The 21,516-nt window shown below is 38.5% G+C and overlaps 2 protein-coding genes across 3 annotated transcripts in view; both read left to right on the top strand.

Moving 5' to 3' along the window:
* Positions 1 to 325: 325 nt before the first annotated feature.
* The window catches only part of OXR1 (oxidation resistance 1), a 260,194-nt gene continuing 239,003 nt past the window's right edge, over positions 326 to 21,516 (top strand). Inside the window, exon 1 of one of the 2 annotated variants that reach the window (XM_056482982.1) lies at positions 326 to 421. The gene's annotated coding sequence lies outside the window, so the exon portion shown is untranslated. The remainder of the gene's footprint in view (positions 422 to 21,516) is intronic. The other variant, XM_056482986.1, reaches the window with a different exon arrangement.
* Positions 330 to 19,679, top strand: LOC130250245 (translation initiation factor IF-2-like). The gene is made up of 3 exons (XM_056485716.1): positions 330 to 417; positions 463 to 698; positions 19,159 to 19,679. The coding sequence occupies exons 1-3, from the start codon at positions 330 to 332 to the stop codon at positions 19,249 to 19,251; spliced, it is 417 nt and encodes a 138-aa protein (XP_056341691.1). The 3' UTR covers positions 19,252 to 19,679.

Genomic DNA, 21,516 nt, shown 5'->3' with positions numbered 1-21,516 from the left:
AAGGCACCGCAAGGCACCGCCGGCATCGCCCGCTCCCCGAGCCTGTCCTCCGCTGGTTCCGCGGGCAGGAGCCCCGCGGCAGCGCAGGCCGCGGCCGCAGCGCCCCTCTGTCCCCCGGCTCCGCGGGCAGGTCCGCACGGGGGGCGGGCGGAGGCGCCCCTCGCCCGGGGCTGGCCGCACCGAGGCGGCCGCCGCCCCTTTAAGCTCCAGCTGTTCCTCTCTGCGGCGCCTATTTTTAGCGCGTCCTCTTGGTAGCATCCAGCTCTGCCCCGCTTCTCCGCGCTCCCCCGTGCCCCCCGGTGGTAGGTTCCGCACGGCGGGCACTGAGCATGTCCGAGCGCGCTCGGCAGCGGCCGCCGCGCCGGGGCTGCGCTCGCTCGCAGCGCGGGAACCGGGGCGCGGGCGCCGCCGCCGCCCGCAAGTAAGTTTGTCCGCGGGCGCGGGCGGGCGGGCGAGGAGCAGCCGCCGCCTTGGTGCCGCAGGGGCGGCCCGGGGCAGGGGCTCGGGTTCGGGCTGCGTTCGGTACCCCCCACCCCTGGGGGCCGGCGCCGGGCGGGACGCGCGGCGGGACCGGCTGCCCCCGCCCGCCCTCCGAGCGCGCCTCGGTGCGGCCGCAACTTCCCCGGTGCCCGCCCCGGGGTCAGCGGCTCGCGGCCTGGCCGGCTCGGCTCGGCCACGGCGGGAGAGCGCATCCCTCGGTGCGTGTGCGGTCCCGGTGCGGTCCCGGTCCGATCGCGGTGTCGGTCCGATCGCGGTGTCGGTCCCGGCCCGCTGCGGTGCTGAGAGAGGCGGGCGGCTGCGCTGGCCCCGCGGAGAGGGCGCGATGCGAAAATACCGAGCGAGTGTCGGCGCAGCCAGCGCACCGTGAGAGTCAGAGAGGTTGCGGTGTTCAAAGGAGTTTCTGATTTAACAGATGGTACCGCAGGAAAGAAACAGTTTGCGGAGAGAAACTGTAATGACACAGGGTTTTTGCTCTCTCGTGTGACAGTTTATTCTGGGTATTCTTTCAGTTTAGAAGAGATACAGTATTTTAACTTATTGTCGGTAACCAGCAAATACCGAAGTATGCCCCGAGATATTTGCCTCTGAAAATGGAATTTTATATTAATTTTTAAAATGCTTGTTTTGTTGTTCCGTTCACATGTAAATCGGTTTAACGCTACGTGTTCCTAATATTAGGGAATGTAAAGTTTTTCACCTAACGTTGAAAGCATAGTGTAGCTAGTTTCTTTTCCTGTGCTCTAAACCAAGGAGAGGTTTCAAAAGCTGCTTTCCCATTCAAAGGAAGCTTCTTGATATTTGCAAAGTTGTGTTAAGATAGTTTTCTATTAAAATCGTAGTAGGGGAAGGGGAATTGAGGAGCTTAGCGTGTCACTGGTGAAAGAATTGGTCTGAGGGCCAGTAAGGTGCTCTTGGTGGACAGTTTGTCTTAATTTTTATTTGGCTGTGACTGTAGGTGTTGTCAGTCTAATGACTCGACTTTTAACACTTTTAAGCCATGCTTATCTTTGCACAATGACTTAGATTTGGAGTAGTACTCAGACATGAATATTCATATAAGCTTAAATGTCTGCATGTTAAGCCTCATCAGAATGTAGGTGCATTTAAAAGTAGTTACGGACGCAGAAAATGCCATTTCTACCGTGTATATTTTTGAGTCTGTTAATTAGCGTTATGCAGTGGGGACGGGAAGGGTTCCCGAACCTCCGCAACTCTTCAACTTTTCCCTTCTCCCAAATGAAAGTCCCTCACCTCCGCCCGCCACGGCAGCGCTCCCAGAGAGTAACAATTGATCCGCGGGTATCTGAAAGCCAGTTTGTGTGATTCGGCTCTGGTTTGTGCATGAATAAACTGCTGTCCTGTCAGCTCCATTCTTATGAGTGTGCAATAATGGAGGAAAATGGAATTCTTGAGTTGATGCTTTTTGCCTGCTACAAAAGACCAGAAGAGAATGCAGCAAGAAAGAACAGAGGCTATGTTGACAGCATAGTGAGAAATACGGAGGGAAATTATTGTGCATGGCAACCTGCCATTTTTCTCATGTGATTAGATTTGATCTGAAATACCAGGTATTTAAAAACAAATTTATTTAAAATATGAGAAAACATCAAAGTTGAAATGTTAAAAATGCCTTTGCTTATGTTCTTGAAGTAATAATTTGTTTAATTATTTGGGTTGTATTTTATTGTTAGGATGTTTTAATATTATTTATTTTAGTTCCAGAGCTCATACATATTAATAGAATTATTTCAGCATCCTAATCAGATAAGGATTCTTTGATAGTCAAAGCATATGCTAATAGAGCATATAAGGACATCCTTAAAATCTATGCTGTGAATTATAATTCCTGTAGCGTCTCAGTTGATTCTTTTTTCTTGTTCAGGTTTGAGCCCAACTAGTGGAGATGAGAAAATTATTTGAGTAACAGTGAGGTTACATATTAGTTGTTTGAGAATGTTCAGTTAGCAGCTGCAGTGTTTGCTCAGCTATGTTTCCCTTTAAGCAGAAAAAAAAAAGTAACTAATCTTCTTTCTCAGTGCATATCTTTCTTTCCATGAAAACTTTATTCCTTCACTGTTTGCTTAATCTAAAGAAGTATCTTCCATGGGTTTGTTTGTTTGAACAAAATGTCATCTTGCATTGTAGGAAATATACATAGTCCTCCTGGATTTGTGGGGAATAACAGATCTATGGAAATAAATGCAAAAATATTTTTTTTTTCATTTAAAAACTAGACCGTGACTTCGTCCTCCCCTCCCCTCTCCCCCCCCAAATCCCCAAAGACTCAAATCCTGATAATAATGATATAATTTTTTTCATAAGAATGTGATGATTATTTAGGGCTGGTAGCAGAAGGCAGTAGTCTAGAATAGTCAGCACTAGTGATCAGCTGTAAATTCACAAGGTCTTTGCACACTTCTTTTAGTTGATGAGCTACTGTGACTTCTTCTTCACCCTTTAGTGAGTTACGTTGTTTCCTAAGTTTCCGTAGCGAAAACAGTAAATTATGCGTACTATTGAAACATATGGGAGGTGACAACCTTACAGAACAGACAGTTGCTACTGACAAGCATGGTCGGCTGTCAGATTAGCATAAGATTGTTACATGATTGTGAATGGCTTGGCTCAGGAGATACTGATACTTTTGTTAGCAGAGCCTTTAGTCAAACGTGGGATGGCTCCCTTGTTCATTGCAGCCGGTATTTGTCAAGTAGTGTCTCTGGTATGTGAACTGTTGCCATCAGAGGCAGAAAGAGCATTTTGAGATAGGAAAAGAATTGTGCATGTTTTGAAGCTGGTGAGGAAGACCTTCAGGTGCTCAAAACAGACATTGCTCTCTTAATATCATCAGGGGTATTTTGTGCCAGGGCCAGATGCTTGTGGCTCATGTAGCAGTGAGCTGTAACTTACCCTGCTATTCTAGCATCTGCTTCAGCAAGTTTGACTGAAGATTAGATGTAGATACAGAGTAGGGAGCTCCTGGATATCTCGTGATGTGTCATACAGTTTAAAAGAGGAAGTTATTTGATCTGCAGGTTAAAATCTTTCAGATAGAGCAAAGGCATCTGTCAGAGAAAAACCTTATCTGTGGCTGCAGCAATACCAGTACTGTACGTAAAGCTACTGCTTGTATCTCTCAACTACACATTGTAGCAAGTGATGACCTCCTGCTTTCTTACATTACTCTGGCAAAACAGGGATTGAAGATATATTTAAATATTTTTTGTTATTCTACTCCCTATTAAGGGTAAAATGAGAAAAGGCGAAATAATAGGGGGAGAATTTTCAGTCAGTCTTCCGTCTTCCACAGATATTATACTGACAACTAATTTGAGGTTTGGCTCTGTAACTCTTAAATGTCATGAGGACCATTCAGCCCCACTTTGTTACTCCTCAGAAATACATTTATTATATTTATCATTTGATGATTGAGAAATCATGAAAGGAGAGGGATGTTAGACATGGGAGCAAAGGGAAGCAAGGACAGCTTTCTACAAGGTGGATGTGTGTCATAATGGAGCTCTCAGCAGAGCATGAACACAGAGCTAAAACTCTGCCTGTCACAAAGCAGAGGACTGGACTTTCTCTGGGGCCGAAGTGTAATGTCTTGCTCATACTAGGCATGGTAACACGAGGGGGAAAAATAGGATTGTATGAGTTCCTTCATGAATAGCTTGAGAATATGAAAGGTGTATTAGTCTCCTCTTTATTTTCTTTTTGCTGGAGCTGGTAGTTTTCAGGCTTAGAGTGATAAGACTAAATCAATTTATCTATTTCTGGTGAGCTTTTATTCTGTATGATTTGGGCCCTATTCTCTAGCCTCCCACACCCCAAGGTTAGCACTTTCTGCATAATAGTTAATCAACATTGGAAGCCTGACTGATTTGAAAAGGAGAGTTAAACTTAAAACATGTGAAGGAGCAAGGAGATTTCTCCAGGACAGCCATGGGCATTGTAGAACTCGAAGGGACCTTGAGGGACTTGAAGTTACTTGCTATGTAATAGAAATTGGATGACTCAAGTATATTTCTAGTTGAATGAGACTTACCACTTAGAAAAAAAAGTTAATTTAATATTTTGGACTTAATCCCTCTCAACACTTGAGTATGCATCCAAATCCATTGTGTGTATTCCGGTTATTAATTAGCCTAAGTTTTTGCTTTTAATAACTAATTTTTAGGCTAGTGTTGTTATTCAACTTCCAGCTATCAGGTCTGGCTATCTGCCTGTTCAAAGAGCTACTTATTGTTCAATTTTTTAATAAGAAAGTCTGTATCAATTGATGAAGACCTCTTGATAAGACTAAGTTCATCAAATCTTTCGTTCTTTGTGTATTTTCAGTCCTGTCTTATTTTTGTGTCTGGTCAGTTAGACTGTTTTCTGTCTCTTGGAAGTTGTGCACCTATCGCAGCCTGGATGCAAGTGCTTTTCCTAATGTGCAGTAACTTTGCACACAAATTAAATGGTAAGGGCAAGAATGGGAATAATAGGAAGGAGAGAATGTAAAGAAATCTCTGATGGTGAAATAGGTACAAGCTGTCTTATACTTTGTTGGTAAATCTATCAGAGGTCAACAGTGAAAAGCGAATGAAAGAAATTTTGAACACTAAGCAGAGCTTAAGCAGACCTTAGCAAAAGCAAGATATTTTTATGGAAGATGGAGTCTTTGTAAGGCTGTGATTGGGAGCCTTAGTTGTTCAGGATCCACTGCTGTAATTGACACATTATTCAGTTATCAAAGACCAAGGACTAACACTTTGGGTCACCCTGGGACAGACACCCTGTGAAGAACAGTTGACATATCATGGATGTAAGGTGTTTCTTACTGGCCATGTAAGACAGTAGCAGTTCTGTATCAAACTCTGGAAGTATTGCCTCCTGAAAGTATAGGCACCTTGTTTGTTCAGTAGATGTAGTTTGTATGCACTTTTTTTCTGGAAGATATTCTCGCAGATTGCTAGAAGCCATCCTGGCTGTCTTCAGTGGGTGATCTCACCTACCCAAGCACCAAAGTTGGAGAAAAAATATACAACGTGAACACATAGCACGGCTGCTTAATTGATACACTTTTTCTTTCCAGACATTATATATACAATTCTCATTCATTTCACTGTGAACTTGACTTGTGGAAACAGAAAAGAATTGTCTACCTCCTGCGTTCCTTCATATAAAAGTTTTTGGGACACAGAGATGTGAAACAAATTTCATAGGTAAAACACAGTTCAACTGAAGTACTTGCATGGATAAATAGCATCCAGAAATCTTTACATAAAGTTTGTATATGACAAGAATACAAAAGATAAGACTTTTATACCATAGTTAGAACTGTGTTTCAGTTAGAGCATAACACAAACAGATTCCATGAAGATACTTCCTAAAATAATTCTAAATACATTATTAGATATTCCTTACTCTAACTGTAGCTATATAAAACCCTAGTAATAAATCATATTTCATAAATAATAGAGTGCATACTAAAAATGTTGGTATTTATAGTCACTGCAGTGCAATTGGATTCACTTGAGTCTTCTTTATACTTCCTTTCTGATTTTAAATTATTAATACTCTTCTATTTCAGAAATTGATATTTGTATACTGCTGATATAAACCCAATCTATTCAGTCAGATGACTGAATCTCTGACAGTTGAATTCCAAGTGGTCTTATGCATTTTGTTGCACAAAAAAGCCAGGGCATCCATATTGTTGATAAAAGGATATTGAAGGTGATTGATCAATTTAATATTACATCTTTTGTAGCTTCTGAAAAGAGAAGCTTTTAAATCCACTTTAGAGAAGGAAACAACTCTTATCCAGGACTACAAGAAGCAATAGCAAGAATAAAGGATACAATAGGAAAAAAAGGTTTTTTTCTTCTGGCTCTAGTTTTCCATTGGGATCTTATTATTCATGTCCATGGGTTTTCAGTAATTTTCTCTGGGATTACTTTTTTCCCCCCTTTTTTTCATTTTTCCTGGAGTTACTGTAAACACTAACTGCAGCGAAATATTATAGGCATAGAAGTAATGCTAATTCATTAGTAGTCAATATCTTTGTTGTACTTTCTGCTTGAATAGTTTTCAAAGAACACTAATTTTGAATGTGGACTTAAAATACTGATAGAATTCCCACTCATACCTTCTGTTTCCATTACTATATCACCATGGCAAAAATAAATTCTCTTCCTTTGCATGCAGTTTCCATATGCCAGAAAGGATGATAGTAGCAGGAATTAGCTGGTCCATGTGGAATGCTTGGCTGTGAAACTCTTTCCATATGCAAACTGTCATAACCTCCTTTTTTTTTTCATATTTTTTTCTCTGAGGTCTGCCTCACCTGAATCTGAGTTTGTGCTCCACTGAAGTTTTACCTGAAGCAATAAGAGACAGACATCTCTGAAATGGGAACAGCTGAATAGCTAAGTGTAAGAAATTGTAAGGAAAGTTTTGAGGTGGTACTAACTGAAGTTGCAGTTGCATCTGTAAAATGAAGATATTTCTAGCTGCACAACATAGCATGATATGAGAAGATAAGTTCATTAATGTTGGTGAAATACTGTGATACTGTAGTGATGATCACCTTGGAGAGGCTGATACTTCTGGCATTCTAGCAGAGCTTAACTACAGTACCCTAAGGTGGTAGGTGAACAACTCTGATCAGACTAGACACCAAATACCTTACTTGCTTACTCAGTAAATGGTGGTGTCTGAGTGTTGGAAACAGTCTTGGTGGATAGTGCTCTGTGAACACTTAGTTGAAAATCGTGTAAAGCTCTTGATCTCTCCTTTTGGAGGAGATTAGATTAGACACTTGGTGACCTGTGGTTCTTAACTTTTGAAAATAGCAGCCACAGTATATGAGTTGTTGGTACCTAACAATGTCCTCACCAAACTGCAGCCAGCCTCCTGAATTGGGGGAGAGAAGCTCCAATTCTTTCATATGACCATGAAAGAAGAGATCTGTGTAACAGTATCCATAATCATTAGTGAGAGTAAGTAAATCAGACATCAGTGAGACAGAATTAAGATACAAATGGTCCTGATTTTGGTGAGTGTGATACTTTTTCTTATACTCCATAAAGGAAATGGTATCAAAATCATGTTAGGTTTCTGCTGGAACTCTAGTGCATATGTACATCATATCCAGCAGCACTAGCAGAGGTCTGCAAAGTGGCTAAACCCAGTGGTGGAGGCAGTGGTTGATGTTGCCCAGGTTGAGGAGCAGCATGGCTGGGTGTAGTTTGCAGTGTTTGGAAAGAGAATGATGTGGTAATGAAATATAACCAGACATTATAGGTAGGGACCTTAAAGATAATTTGGTTCCAACCCCCCTGCCATGGGCACATCTCCCACCAGACCAAGTTGCCCAGTTCCCCACCCAGCCAAACCTAGAGCACTGCCAGTAAATGAGATATCCACAACTTCTGTGGCCAATCTGTATCTGACTGTTTACTGTGACACAATGAACAACAAGCAAACAAATTGTTTTACTGCAGTGTTGCAGTAATTGTTGCAGGAAGTTTTGAGCGAGGCTTAGATTATACCTAGATATAAAGCTTGAAAAGGGAAGCTTTAAAGGGAAGGTATTGCAGATATAGTAATATTGAGAAGCATCCAGAAAAGATACCTCACCTTCCCATATGTATTTCTCCCAAATTCCTTTACCTTCTGCTTTCCCTGGATTTCAGGGTCCTGTGAGTCAGACATGGTAAAACTGTAGCACTGCCCTTCCCAGTATGCCCTCAGTCACTTCTAACCACTTCTATTTTGCAGCTACACACCCAAAGGCAGAGGTTCTGTAAGATTTTGTGGCAAGGGGCAGTAAAAATAAATTCTCCTAATTTATTGATGCTTAATCTTCTGTCACCTCCTTTGGGGAGCATAAGAAACCAATGGTTGGAACCCATGGGTCTTTCTTCAGGTGAAATAAAGAAAATCTTGAGGAAATATGATACTTGTCATTGATAGGGAGGAAATTGTTTCATCTCCATGATCTTTAAATTCCTGTAACTGCTAATTGCATCCTGTTTTCTACTTCCCCTTTGCAGTTATTTTAATTACAACTCACTAGAGCAAAAGTACCTGTCTCTGTTGCTGTCTGAGTGAATCTAAAACGCAGAAGGAAAAAAGAAAAACTTTAAAAAAAATTCTTTATTTATTACACTTTTTTGAAATACTCAGTCATGTTGTAGATTAGTTTTCTGGTTTTAATTTTCTAAATGTATACTTCTAGGTTAGTCAGTAGCTCTTTAGATAATAAGAGGATTTGGTCTTGATAACTTTCTATGAAAAGCACAATAACTCAGTTTTCCAAAGCTATGTAAGTATTTCCAGGTGTATTAATTCATATTTGCCAAAATGAGCCAGTTTTATACCTGTGTGAGGGGAAAAGCAGTCACCAATGTGATTTAATACCTATGAGTTAGGTCTTCATGTAAAGGGAATGCTGAAACACTGACACACATCACCCAGAGAAGCCCCATCCCTGAAGTGTTCAAGGCAAGGCTGGATGGGGATTTGAGGAATCTGGTCTAGTGAAAGGTGTCTCTGCCCATGGCAGGAGGGCTGGAACTAGATGATCTTTGAGGTCCCTTCCAACCTTAATCATTCTATGATAATTATTAGAAGGATTTTAAAGAGCAGTCAGAAAAAAGTGGGGTAAATGAATATAAATTGTGCCAATCTTCAGAACTACAGGCTGATATGGTGTGAGGCTGTGTAGCAGCTTGTAGAGTTCTAGATGCTTGTCCCTGACTGACATTTTATACCACAGTGCTTAAACGGCAGCAACATGCAAATTTCAGCACATCAAGCATTCAGTTTCCATGCCAGGATTGTATTACTCAAGTTTGTTTGGAGTTCTGGACTGTTGCAATTTTAAACCACTGGTGTTTTGTCATGTGTCTTTGTGTAGGAAGATTCTCACTTATTACAAATTGAATTGTGATAAATTAATGATTGTGACCAACTCTGAGCTGTAGGACATCTGAATCCTGCAAAGGTGTTTATGCTTAAGATACAAGTAACAGGCTACCTTGAAAGACAATCTTATTGCATCTTCCAGTCTTTGCCTCCTTTCTTTACTTCCTTATAGGTAAAGAAAGCTAAAATGTTAGCCTTTCTCCAAAGAAAACAAGCTTATCATCCATTTCTTGATTGTGGATGAAACACCACATTATTACTGAAGGACTTCAGAGTGTAACTTTCTAAGATGCTTTCTCCAAACACACATCTATTGCCATGTGCAGGAGCAGTTAAGAGGAGCACAGGCAAGTCATCTTCATTCTAGTAAATCATCACAGCTAAAACAAGATTACCATCATTGTTCCCTAGCATGTGACATTTAGAAAAAGTTTCTGTTCTTTGAAGCAGTAATTTTTCGTGTTACTTACTTTGATATTGTCTCAACTAGACTCTTGATGTTGAAGAGAACATACTTGTAGTGATGCATGAATATATGTATCACTTTGTATGAAGAACTTTGACTCTCTGCATATGAGCATTTGCATTTATACAATATAATAATGATTTAATGTACTTATAAGAGTGCCTGACTCCTAATTATAAAGAACAACACTGGATCTGAGGTGACCATTTGGGTCAAAACATTTTTCTGCCTACCCCAAATCATCTAGCCTGCCTCTGCATGCTTTGGCTTTCTTGAATCTTAGTTATTATGGGTACGCTTTTAGAATTGCTAATTTGCAACACTAATTTTTCCTTTTTTAAGAAATGCTGATGCAAAAAAGTAGTTTATGTGAGAGCACTAGGGGAATGTTTTAAGAATGATTGTACTTTGGGAGCCTAGTCTCATAAAATGACTTGAGACTGTTTGGTTAAAGGTGAGCTACAAGAACAACATTTAATTTCAGCCTTAAATTAAGGTATTAACTAGTAGAGCTTGTGACAGGATATTACAGAAACTATGGCTTAATCTCTTTCAGAGTACTACTACACTGAAATTCATGCCTAAACTTGTATTTTTTTTTCCTTCTTGCATTCTATCTATATTTGGAAGTTCTAGTTCTGATCTTTCCTACCAACAGATATTTTTACTATGAATTTATGATCTAAACACAATCAAACTGTTCAGAGCAATGATAGTTCCATAGTAAAACAAAGAAGTTTAATCCTTCCCTTAAAAAGCTACTTCATCAGGCTCTAGAGTCTAGGACAGGGACAGACTTTGACTAATTTTATTTTAACATATGGAAGATGCTGGATAATTTTCCCTTGAACAGCTCCACAAATCAACAAGTAGTGAAAAATTGACTCTTCACTTGTGTTAGTGAGGGGTCAGATAGTGCATTGCTAACAGCTTCGAGCCATGTGTGCAGAATATTCCTACCTTCTGTTCATCAATAGAGAAGCAACCATTACATGTTTATATTTATATATTTCTTATAATTAACTCCATGTGTATTTTTTGTCTTCTGCCTTCTGGCTAATTGGTGGAACAAAGCTACCTTGAACTGGATATGCATGCTATCCAAAGTATGAATTTGTAGTTTTTTCTTAATCAGCTTTTCAGCTTTGAAAACATATAAGGCTTTTCTGGTGCAGCACCCCTGATTTTATGTTTTTTTTTGGTTTTTTTTGGGTTTTTTTTGTTTTTTTTTTTTCTTTTTTTTTTTTAACATGAGAGTGGTACCTAAATGTTGTTCACCGCAATGGAGAGATTGTCCACAAAACATATTGCTATTGGTGGTGTGGTCAGAAGAGAGAATACATATAACTATGATATAAACCCCTATTAACTATTTTAATTGTAGTATAGATAGGAACAAATGCCTCAGTTTTGTTCTTTGCAATGTCCAGCCTGATGTGACAAGAATAGTAATTTGCTACAACTAACTTGTTACTTGTTATACAGTTGTATTTTATGTAATTTTTGTTTCAGAAATATCAAGTAGCTCTACTGTGCTACAGAGATTACAGGAACAGACCAAAACCCGTCTTCATTCTCCTCCAATTAATTTGATTCCTGCTAAAATCCTGTTTGTTTGAAAAGGAATGACCTTGAAATATTGTAGTTCACAGTTCAAATCTTTCAGTAAATATTGACTTATATACTGGGTGACCTGAATAAAAATAATGAGTAGACAGAAGAATCTTTTGTTGTTGAATTTCTCATCTTTTTAAGGTGTTCATTTTTTCATGCCCCTATGTTTGTTGTCTGAAGGATAAATTTAGTATTGTGGAATCAATAATGACATTTCCCATTCCATGGTCATAGCTCTTACTTAATGCTTTCAGCACAGTCATTTTTATAGATGCTCTGCATAATGTATCAGCATGGGCCAGATTTTTGCCTGTGACTCAGGAACTGCTGTAATTATACTGGTGCAGCAGCTCCATCTCTTACTTATGAGCCTATAGCCATGGCAGTGAGTTTTTCTACATGAATGGAGAATTTGTAAGCCTGCACCAACATTAAATAAATAACCTCTAACAAGTGTTGAGATTTTATTTCAATTATGTGATAGTGTTTGGTTTCTGTCAGAGGGCTCTGTTGTTCTCCAGCACCCCCATTATGTGCATGCATTTCCAGTGAACAGAAGATAATTTGTGCCCTCGTATGTTCTGTTGGGACAGTGGTGAAGTAATTTTGGTAAGAATATACACTGTCAGTCCTGCTCCTCTTATTCACTGATCCACTTTGCAAGTGTCATGGTTGAATATTGCTGGAAAAAGTTCTTAAAACTCATAGGCATGGGCTTAATTATTATAGTGCATCAATTTTATCTGAATTAAGAGAAAGGAAGCAGTATGGTTTTACATTAATGAGATGTACAAAGCTGAACTATCAGCAGTGTCCAGTTAGGCCTTTGCAAGGCACAAGTGTCTGCATGGCCCATTTCCTGTGTGCTGCCTGGACTTTTTGGGATGATGCAGTTCTCAGGTTCTAAGTGGACATCACAGCTAAGAAGGGTAATAAGATAAGCCCCTTTTGGCTAAGAAAAGAACAGTGCTAAGCTTGAGGATGACGCACATGTAGGCTTTCCTTTGGACTTCCACCTGGACCTGCAAGACTCTATAAAAACTCCCTTGCTCCTCAGCTAATGAGATCTGGGGTTTCCCATGTTGATCACCTCCTGTTTTAATCTGCTGAGAACAGCCTCCTAAAGCAGGCAGGTTTCTGACCTTTGTTCAGTGATCTGTCAAAATGCTTGGTAGGTAGTAAGTGATCTCTTTGCTCAATCTTGATTTCAGTTCTATTATTGTAATCCTAAAAATCAGACTACTAAACAGTTGAATGAATTTAGAGTGTCATTTTAGTAGCACTTGAGCAAGCAGCACTTTTATTATTGATTTCATTGCTTATGGAGTTGAATCTAATAATAAAAAATAAAATATTACTTAACCTTTTTGATGTTTTCATGTTAATAATGACTTGCAAAAAATAGTTGGAACATTAAGAAGCAACTAGATATATATAACTTAGGAAAAAGAATAGGAAAAAATTAAAACTAATTCTAAGTTTTAATTAGGAAAAGATTAACTGTATCATTAGCTTTATTACAAAGGCATAAATAGGTCCCATTTTCTTCTTCTGTATTGTAGTTGAAATGTCCCATGAGAGCATTTATAAATTTTAAAACTCTGTAAATGGAGACTTGAATACAGGCACCACATGTTTCATTTCTGCCTTATTGATCTTACGGTATTATCAACACTCACAAATAGACAATTGCAAATCCATCTTAAAATTGAAGTACTTGCCATTTTCATGATATTCTCTCATGAGGCTTCTCTATCTGAGATCTGTCTTTTCAATTGCCATTTGCTGTCATTCAGCACTTCTTGCACTTTAATATTATAATGCAAATACCTCTGGATCCATCCAGGTTTATTTCAGTCCCTTTTCTGTTCACATGCTGTTTTCAGTCCCAAATAGTTTTTAAGGAATGCTCTCGAACAACTTGATTGGTAAAGGTTCAGAAAGCAATAGTAACAGTTCATAATGTCAAGGTTCTCTGAAAAACCAAATAGTTAGATTGTTTCTCTTTTGAATTTTTAGAAGAATGACAGTTTCATAAGATAGGATCTAGGGCTTCAAAAGAACTTAATTGTCATGGCATAAATTATTTTCAAAATAAGAAAACTTTAATATTGGTAGCATTTTTAGCATTCCTAGTGATGAAAGCAAAACATAATGATTTAAGAATATATGAAGTGCTTGTGGCTCCTGTCTTATGCCTGTACGTGTAATTGCCAGAAAACAAAAAGATCACAATAAAAGGTTCATATAATTGGCTACTCTGTTTTAATGCTAAGATCAAAGCAGTATAACGTCTGTGCTGATATTTTTTGCTGTTCTAAATCTTGAGTCTTAGCTTTTCCTAAATAGAATTAAATTCAGTTGTTGCTAGATGTGATTTTCTGCAGTGCTAAATTCTTACTGATTTTTAAAAGTTCAAAAATACTTGGGTTTTTGTGGAAGCCAGTAAAAGCTGTTTGTGGTGATGAGGGTTGAGATCAGACAGAAAGTTGCATGCCAGGGCACAGTATACACAAGGCCAATCTCTCTAGGCTCCATCATTTAATTCTGCATAGCTAAATTTGACCTTTGCTCTTAAATTTTCCGATGAGGGTGATTATCTTGCTATCCATGCATGACCCTAACTACTTGACATACTACCTTATTTTTTTAAATTCAGCCCTCACAAATACTGTGTCTTTATTTTTCAGGTTAAGTTTGAGAATGGCATCTTTTGTTTTCATGCTTTGTGTGTGGCAGTATGTGTAACTCAATTCAACCCTTTAACTTCTTGCTTGTTTGTGTACATGTTATAGGAAAATGAAAAGAAAAGAGTCATTACTAGGTGTTTGGCCATAAAACTAGATATTAGAAGCATGCTAACAAACTGAGATTTTTTTTCTGGTGAGATATTTTACAGTGATCCTTTGGGAATTTATATATCATGCTTCTAAATTTCTCTAGTTGTGGTGTTAAATTTCCTGAGCAGCTAAATGTGAATCTTATGCCTCCTACTTTGGAAAATGCTGTAGTTTTTATTCAATTACTTCCTTGTCAGTGTGATTCATTATATTTTCTACAATATCTCTCATTTGACAAAGTAAACCTGTGTAAAAAGTAAAGTAAACCAGTAAAGATGCTTCATTACTGCAGTGGTGAATTTGCGTTATATTTTAATTTCTTGAGAGTGACTTTATGACCTCAGTTTTATGAGTCAAGAAGCTCCCTGCTGTGAATTCAGTCTCCTTTATTTTGTTTGAGTGAAGCAAATTTCTATGTACAAGATAAGCACTGAAGTGATTTTACAGGCTTTTGTTAAGAAGTTTGATAGGATTTTTTTGATCCAGCTCTGGCCTTGTCATACCACATTTCCATAGAATTTTTGTAGTCTGTGTTTTAGTGAATGGTCTGATGTTAATACCTTGAGTCATTCATCGTACATGTCCTTTCTAGTGCTTTGAATAAAGACTGTTTTAGACATGTATTTAGGGTGGGTAGTGGAATCTAAAGTGTTCTGTTCATCTCTGTGCTTCTTCCTCTGTCCAGAATGGAGTGGGTATAATTTTGGCAGCAAGATTTCATGCTACTTGTTGCTCATTAAGTTGAAAGCTCCATCCAGAGAAGATATCAATCCCAACTGTTATCCTGGTGCAGCTTGTATTGAAGTTATTTGTTGCAGACTGGGACTGCTTTGACCAGTGGTATGTTAAATCAAGAGTGATTCCTTTGGAAATATGTTTTAGTGTATTTAGATGTGTACGTACAGTTTCAGTCTGTTTCATGTCCTATTTGATCTATGTTGTCTTAAGTATATCTGTGATTTTGTCTCTTTCTCAAACATGCTAATTTTCATGTGGCTACATCAATTTTCTTATTTTTTTTAATTTTTTAATTTTTTTATTTCACAGAGTCAAAAATAAAATTGCTTTGACCTAGATTTCTTGCAAATTCTTTAGGTTCTATTGCACATACTACTTGGAAATTATAGTTCAACTTAAATGGGAAGGTTTAAATTTTTTTTAAAATTGCATTTTAGCTGTCAGGTGAAGTATTGTGTCAAGTATTGTGTGAAGTATTTTTTCTTCCAGATGTAATTGAAATTTGGAGATTTAGAGTCAGACTTTCGTGAACAATTTTTTACAATATTTAAAATTCCCATCATAACAGAGGATCACTGTGAAGTATTCATAGAGGGAATAGTTTCTTCTGCTTTTGCTAGATTGGTCTTGAGATCTTGTTTCTAATTAACAAAAAAAAGCCCAGCAGCATCCTTTCATATCAGGAAGAAAACTAGGGAAATATGTGGCATTGAGATAAGGCAAAAAAAAAAAAAAAGCAAATATGCTTCCAAACAGTAGTTCTGCTTCCCAAAAAGGCAGGCCCACTGTAATACCCCATGACAGGGTGACAGACAGGGCAATCCAGGCAATCTGCTTGTCTCGTGGTAATTTGCTACATATACTTAGTCCTGAATGACCTAAAATTAAAATCTCCATAAGTGAGGTGTGTGCCCCACTAGATTTATGCATCTAAACATGGTGGTTCTGTTCATTCAGTGCTGGCCAAAGAGTTTTTTAATTCTGGTTTGCATACATACATGCGCTGAAGGCCTAGTTATTAATAAAATATAGCAACTATTTTTCCAACCTTCAGAAACTCATTTAGGTAACAGATGAGATTACAGTTGATATACCTGGATAGATGAGTTGTGATTCCTATACAGATTTTTTGAACTACTGTACACATTTTACTGTAAATTCAGGAAATAGGCAGGTAGCTCTTAATGAAGTGTTGAAAACAGGGAGTGATTTGTATTCTTTGGACTATGTTCTTTAGCTGTGTCAGGATGATAAACAGAAACTCCATGTTAATCTGACTTAGTAAGGAGCTTTCAGGATGCAAGTTAGCAGATTTGTAATCTGACTGTTTGTAAACAGATACGGTTGTTGACCTTGCTCGTTCTGGATGTGCTTCATCACTATAGCTTCAGAAAAGCATAATGCATTTTCCCCATTACCTAAATTGCTCCAATAAAAATGGAAGATAGAGCTTTCTGCCATAGATTTCTCAAATAACTGCATTATCCCATAGCTGAGGGCCTAGTGCTGTTTTCATGTTCTTATGCAATGCTTTTAATCCTCAGTGATCGGCATCCTTTAAGAATTAGTGTCCAGTTTTTCACTCCCATTATTTTTATGGGCTCACAGTACACATACACTTGTGCTGCTTAGAAACCACTGTGTGAAATAAATTGATTAATAACAAGCTGCATTTAAGTATTCCACTGCTGGGCCTGTTGTCTTTTTCTATTATATTTTTTATTCTTGTTTTTATTATGCAAAATAAATCATGCTTGTCATTTAGCTGGCTAAAAAAAAAGGTGAACACCAAACTCCTAAATTCTACCTCTTTAAAGTGCTGTGTATTAATTGAGCTTCTCAGTAGAAACTGTCTTGAGAGGCAATGTGACTATATTATAATTGTGTGAAAGCAAAACATCTACAAGACTGAAGGAACATCAAGTAGGTTTGTTTTCTAATAAGGTACTTGAAAAGGAATTAAAATTATTAAAAATATATTACTGCTGTGACATGTAAAATAATAATCCAGTGGCTTGTATCTTCTATTTCTCACACAGAAAGCAGAAGTTACTTATCTCAGAGACATCTCATCCTTGGAAGTTTGCTTGCATACCTTTTTCTTTCTGAGATTAAGCCAATCAAAAACATGTCAGGTTGGGTAATACTGTGACAATTTTATCAAGAAAATAGGACCAGATTTCACAAAGACTACATATTTTTGCATATTCCTCAACCCAGTTTATGCCCTGTCAATCATATCTGTTGTGTCAGTGGTGCTTTAGTTGGGCAGTGGATTGATGGCATTCCTGTTGCCTTTTGTGTGGGAAGTTAAGTCCCTGGATAGTTTTTCATACTGTATGCACCTGATCCATGAATCCTACTGCAGAGTGAGAGTGTCGTGGTGTCTGTGGGTCCAGCTACTTCTCTGTAGCGACTCACTTTCCTTTTGCATGACCTTTTTATCTTGTGATTTAAAAACCTTAAATCCAGCATCAAGTACCTAGACAGTGTGAATTATTCAGAAGTGCTGGCTGCAGCCAATTCCCCCTACTAAAAGAGAAGTAATCCATTTACTCTTGCTTCTTTTTTTAAACCGAAAGTACACTTGAAGTGGACAAAAGAGCACATGGCTAAGTAATATCTTTATCAGAAGAATTTTAGATTGATTTTATATTAATTGTTTTGTGAATTCTCCCAGTCTTGCAGGAGCTGCTGTATTTCTTTATGCTTAGTGGATTCCTGCATCTTCCCAAAATAAAAGAGTAGGCTCTGATACTGGGGAATATTGCACCACTGTGGAGGTGGCATGCAGCACATCATGTCCTGGCACATTTTGTCTTGCAATCAGTGGACAGATACTCTGTAAAGCATGATTGAATAACTCTATACAGACTGAAGCATCTGTCACACCTGCTCACTATCGTGGCTTCATGCCTCTTGCATCCCTGATACCAATGTTGCCTTGCATCACTAGAAAAGCTGACAGGCTTCTGCAAGGTATTTTTGATCTTGCCTTCAGGTGTTTTAGTCCTTCACTGAATCTCTTGTTATTCAGTGTGGTAGAATGCCAACTGCTACCATTTTAATTCACACTAAATAACAACTGAATTTGTTGAAGTGAGTGGAACTACTTAATTAGGAGCAAATCTGTAAACAGTTTTAAAATCTGATTCAAGGAAATCTGGAAGAGACTTACTGAGAAACAGGAGAATGGCCATCTTGCAAAGCATCACCCTTTTTGCTCACGTTCATGTGTGTGCACAAATGTCCGTGTGCACAGCACCTTTGTAGGGTCTCTAATGAAAAATTTGCAGCCAGTTACAATTTTCCTTAACATGCTAAAATAGTATGCCATACTGTGGCCTGATATTCAGAGAAGGATTTTGGATCTGAATTACCCATTTTTCTGTGTAAAATTATTAGCTGTAAGCAGCCTTTTTTTTTTTTCTCATCTAATTCTAATGACCATAACTGACTTCAATGGCTTTAAACTGAAAAAGAGTAGATTAGATAAAGAATAAATTCTTTTCTGTGACATTAAGTATAGTAAGATGTTAGAAGAGTTTGCCCAGAGAAATAGAGATGCCCCATCACTGGAAGTGTTCAAAGTCAAGTTAAATGGGGCTTTGAGCATCCTGGTCTAGTGGGAGGTGTTGCTGCCCAAGGCAGGGAAGTTGGAACTGGTTGGTCTGTTAAAGTCCTTTCTAACACAAACCACTCTGTGATTCTGTGACTTCAGTTCAGCTTCTCCAGCCATTTTAAGAAAGTAAAATATATTCAGTGATAATTGATCTGTGTATCATATAAGGAACTATGAAGCAGTCTGTAGTATGTTAAAGACCTAAGTGTTTCCTGCTTATATTCAGTTTTCATTTTGGGAAAACAAGATGTCATAAATAGCAGAGTTAAGGAGAGGACTGCAGAAGAGAGGTAAGCAAGCAATGAGCAAATAAAAACTGCATAATGATACAGAATGAAAAATGTTTGTCAGTGTTCATGACTAAAAGGAGAACCAGGTCATTCTGCCTTTCTTCCCTTCTGCTGCCGCTGTAAACACTCACTCCTAACAGACCCTCACAAACAGTTTTGTGTTTTTAGGCATTATCTTGCACGTCATCATGCTACTACATGCTGCCTTCCCTACTGAGAAACTATTACAGCACGCTGGACAATAAAGGCTGCCTGCTGTGATGAATGCTGGCTACCCAAGGGCAATGACATCCCTCCCGACTTCACTTCTGAGTTGCTGACTGTGCCTCCCAGCAGACCTGTATGAAAGATCTTAAGAATAAACTGATCCTCGCTTTTGTTACTTATTCTTAGCTGGTGAAATAAATCTTTTACAATCCTGAATAAAGGAAAAGTGCTACAGTTCATTGTTGTATACAAAGTAACCAATAAATAAAATTCATTTTGTTAACAGGCAGAAGGAACAGTAAATTAGCACAACTGGAGGAAAAATGTTTTTTTCAGTCTTCTCTATACAGCTTGGTGACTTCAAAAGCTTCAAAAAATGTATTTCAACATCTGACTTATGTATGGTTGTTCCAACCTACTCATAAATGAAGCTGATTAAGACTTCCTATCGACCAAATTTTGATTTCTTCTCTCAGACAAAATAAACCCATTTATCTACTTGTAGGAATATGCTTTTCATGTATTTAGATAATTGCAGGGGTAGTTTTATCAGTTCTTGACTAATTTGGGATTTCAAAGTATTTCTAAGAGTCGGTTTCCTTCTATTTTTGTTGTCTGGTGCTTGACTTTTATTCATTTTACATTTAGCTTTTGGTTTGATTGGTATCTTGAAAAGTTTGTGACACAAACTCTAGCATTATGATTATAAAGATTTGGAAAAATCCTCTAGCTTTTTTAACATTATTTAGTTTTCAAATGCTGTCTTTAATTTTTTGTCTTAGAAAAAGAACACTGCTATGCCACTCAACAGAAGGAGGATGGCTGTTGAGGGTAAAAAAATCTTAGGATCAATTCAATTATCCTACAATGTTTTCCTTATCTTCAGTGATGATGTGCAATGCTTTTGTTAATCAAAGCTACAGTAGGCTTTTGGCTGTTTCCATTTAGCAGGTTATTGCTGATTCTTTCAGAACCTGCTATGCAACAGACATATTTGATTCCTCAGGATGCAAAGGAGACCAGAATGACCTATTTATTGCTTATGTCTTACTCTCAAAACCTGTAGTTAAGTCTGACTTTATTGAAGCTGTAGACTCTTAGAGGGTAGTGACATGGATGTGCAGGTTGTTGTCCAAACAGAATGTTCCAATACCTAGAACCTGGAAGAAGCAATGCTTTCCAAAGTTTCTGAAACAGCTGTGATGAATTTTGATTTAGAATGACATGCCAGGAAAGAGATGCAAGAACAGTTTCACTGGCACACACTGAGTGATAGTCTCAGCTTTTTGGTTAGATGTGCCAGGATTTGCAGCGTGCCTGCAGGTTGCCTGGTTTTCTGGCTTGCTGAAGGCTATGGCATCTCTACAAATGGGGTTTCCTGGGCTCAGCTCCCAGTGTGCCATTTTTGCACTTTTTTAGGAGGTACTCTCAGTGGAGTCCTTTGAAGCTATTCCAACAGTTGAATGTGGCCCACTCCAGGAGATGTTACCCCAAAATCATTAGCTTGACCTGTGTTCTTAACCAGCTGTAATCAAACCCAAATTGTAACCCAAAATGCTTATTCTGGTTGCAAAATCCTGTAATACCTACATTATCCTTCACAAGGACTATTTTCAGTTGATCCAGTAGCCCTCTTCTAGAGTACCAGCAATGTGTCAGGGCCAACAGATATGATAGTCTTACCTCCTGGGGTACTGTCTCCCTAAAAACATCCTAGAAAAAAAGGTTGTAGATCCTAAGTTTGAAGGTAGTTTGGCAGCCAGGGACCTCATCTTCATTATAGTTAACTGATATCTGAGCAGCCCTCTCTCAAACAGAGCAGCCATCTGTGCTTGGCATACCTGGAACCCAGAGGGGCTGTGGTGTGAGCTGGTGTGCTGATGGGAATTCATGAGCACTTGAGAAAATGTAACCCTGAGACTGATGTCTCCTGCAAAAGCTGTAGCTTGATAGACTGGATTAAGCTGCCTCTTAGTGTATTCATTACAAATATTTTGAGAGAAATTGCTTTTACATGGATTTGAGGCAAGAAAGAGCTTTCCAAGGGAAAACATGAAATAAATATGGTGAAATCTAAGGCTTATGGATTTTTCTCCTGAAAATCTGCATTTCGATGTTGATAATGTACTCTTCTGTCCCAGCAAAGATTTTGAGAGTTACACTGAAGTTAAGCATGTAGTAATCTAGGTTTCCTATTTTGTTTTCATTTTGCCACTAGTGACTTCTGGGAAACCCAACTCCAACAGAATAACAATAGTAAAAAAAAGGGAGGAATAAAGGTATTTCATTCTTATGACACAGGCCAAGTGCAGTACTCAC

The sequence above is a fragment of the Oenanthe melanoleuca genome, chromosome 2 (assembly GCF_029582105.1).
Source record: "Oenanthe melanoleuca isolate GR-GAL-2019-014 chromosome 2, OMel1.0, whole genome shotgun sequence".
NCBI lineage: Eukaryota > Metazoa > Chordata > Aves > Passeriformes > Muscicapidae > Oenanthe > Oenanthe melanoleuca.
The sequence above is the reverse complement of the archived record's forward strand: the minus strand, read 5'-3'. Positions and strand labels throughout refer to the sequence as shown.

Excerpts from the sequence above, each read along its gene's own strand:
- LOC130250245 (XM_056485716.1), top strand. The coding sequence starts at position 330 with ATGTCCGAGCGCGCTCGGCAGCGGCCGCCGCGCCGGGGCTGCGCTCGC. Across the intron at positions 418-462 it reads CGCGGGCGCCGCCGCCGCCC|CCGCCGCCTTGGTGCCGCAG; the intron begins GCAAGTAAGTTT and ends GGCGAGGAGCAG. Across the intron at positions 699-19,158 it reads GCGGGAGAGCGCATCCCTCG|GCATTATCTTGCACGTCATC; the intron begins GTGCGTGTGCGG and ends TTGTGTTTTTAG.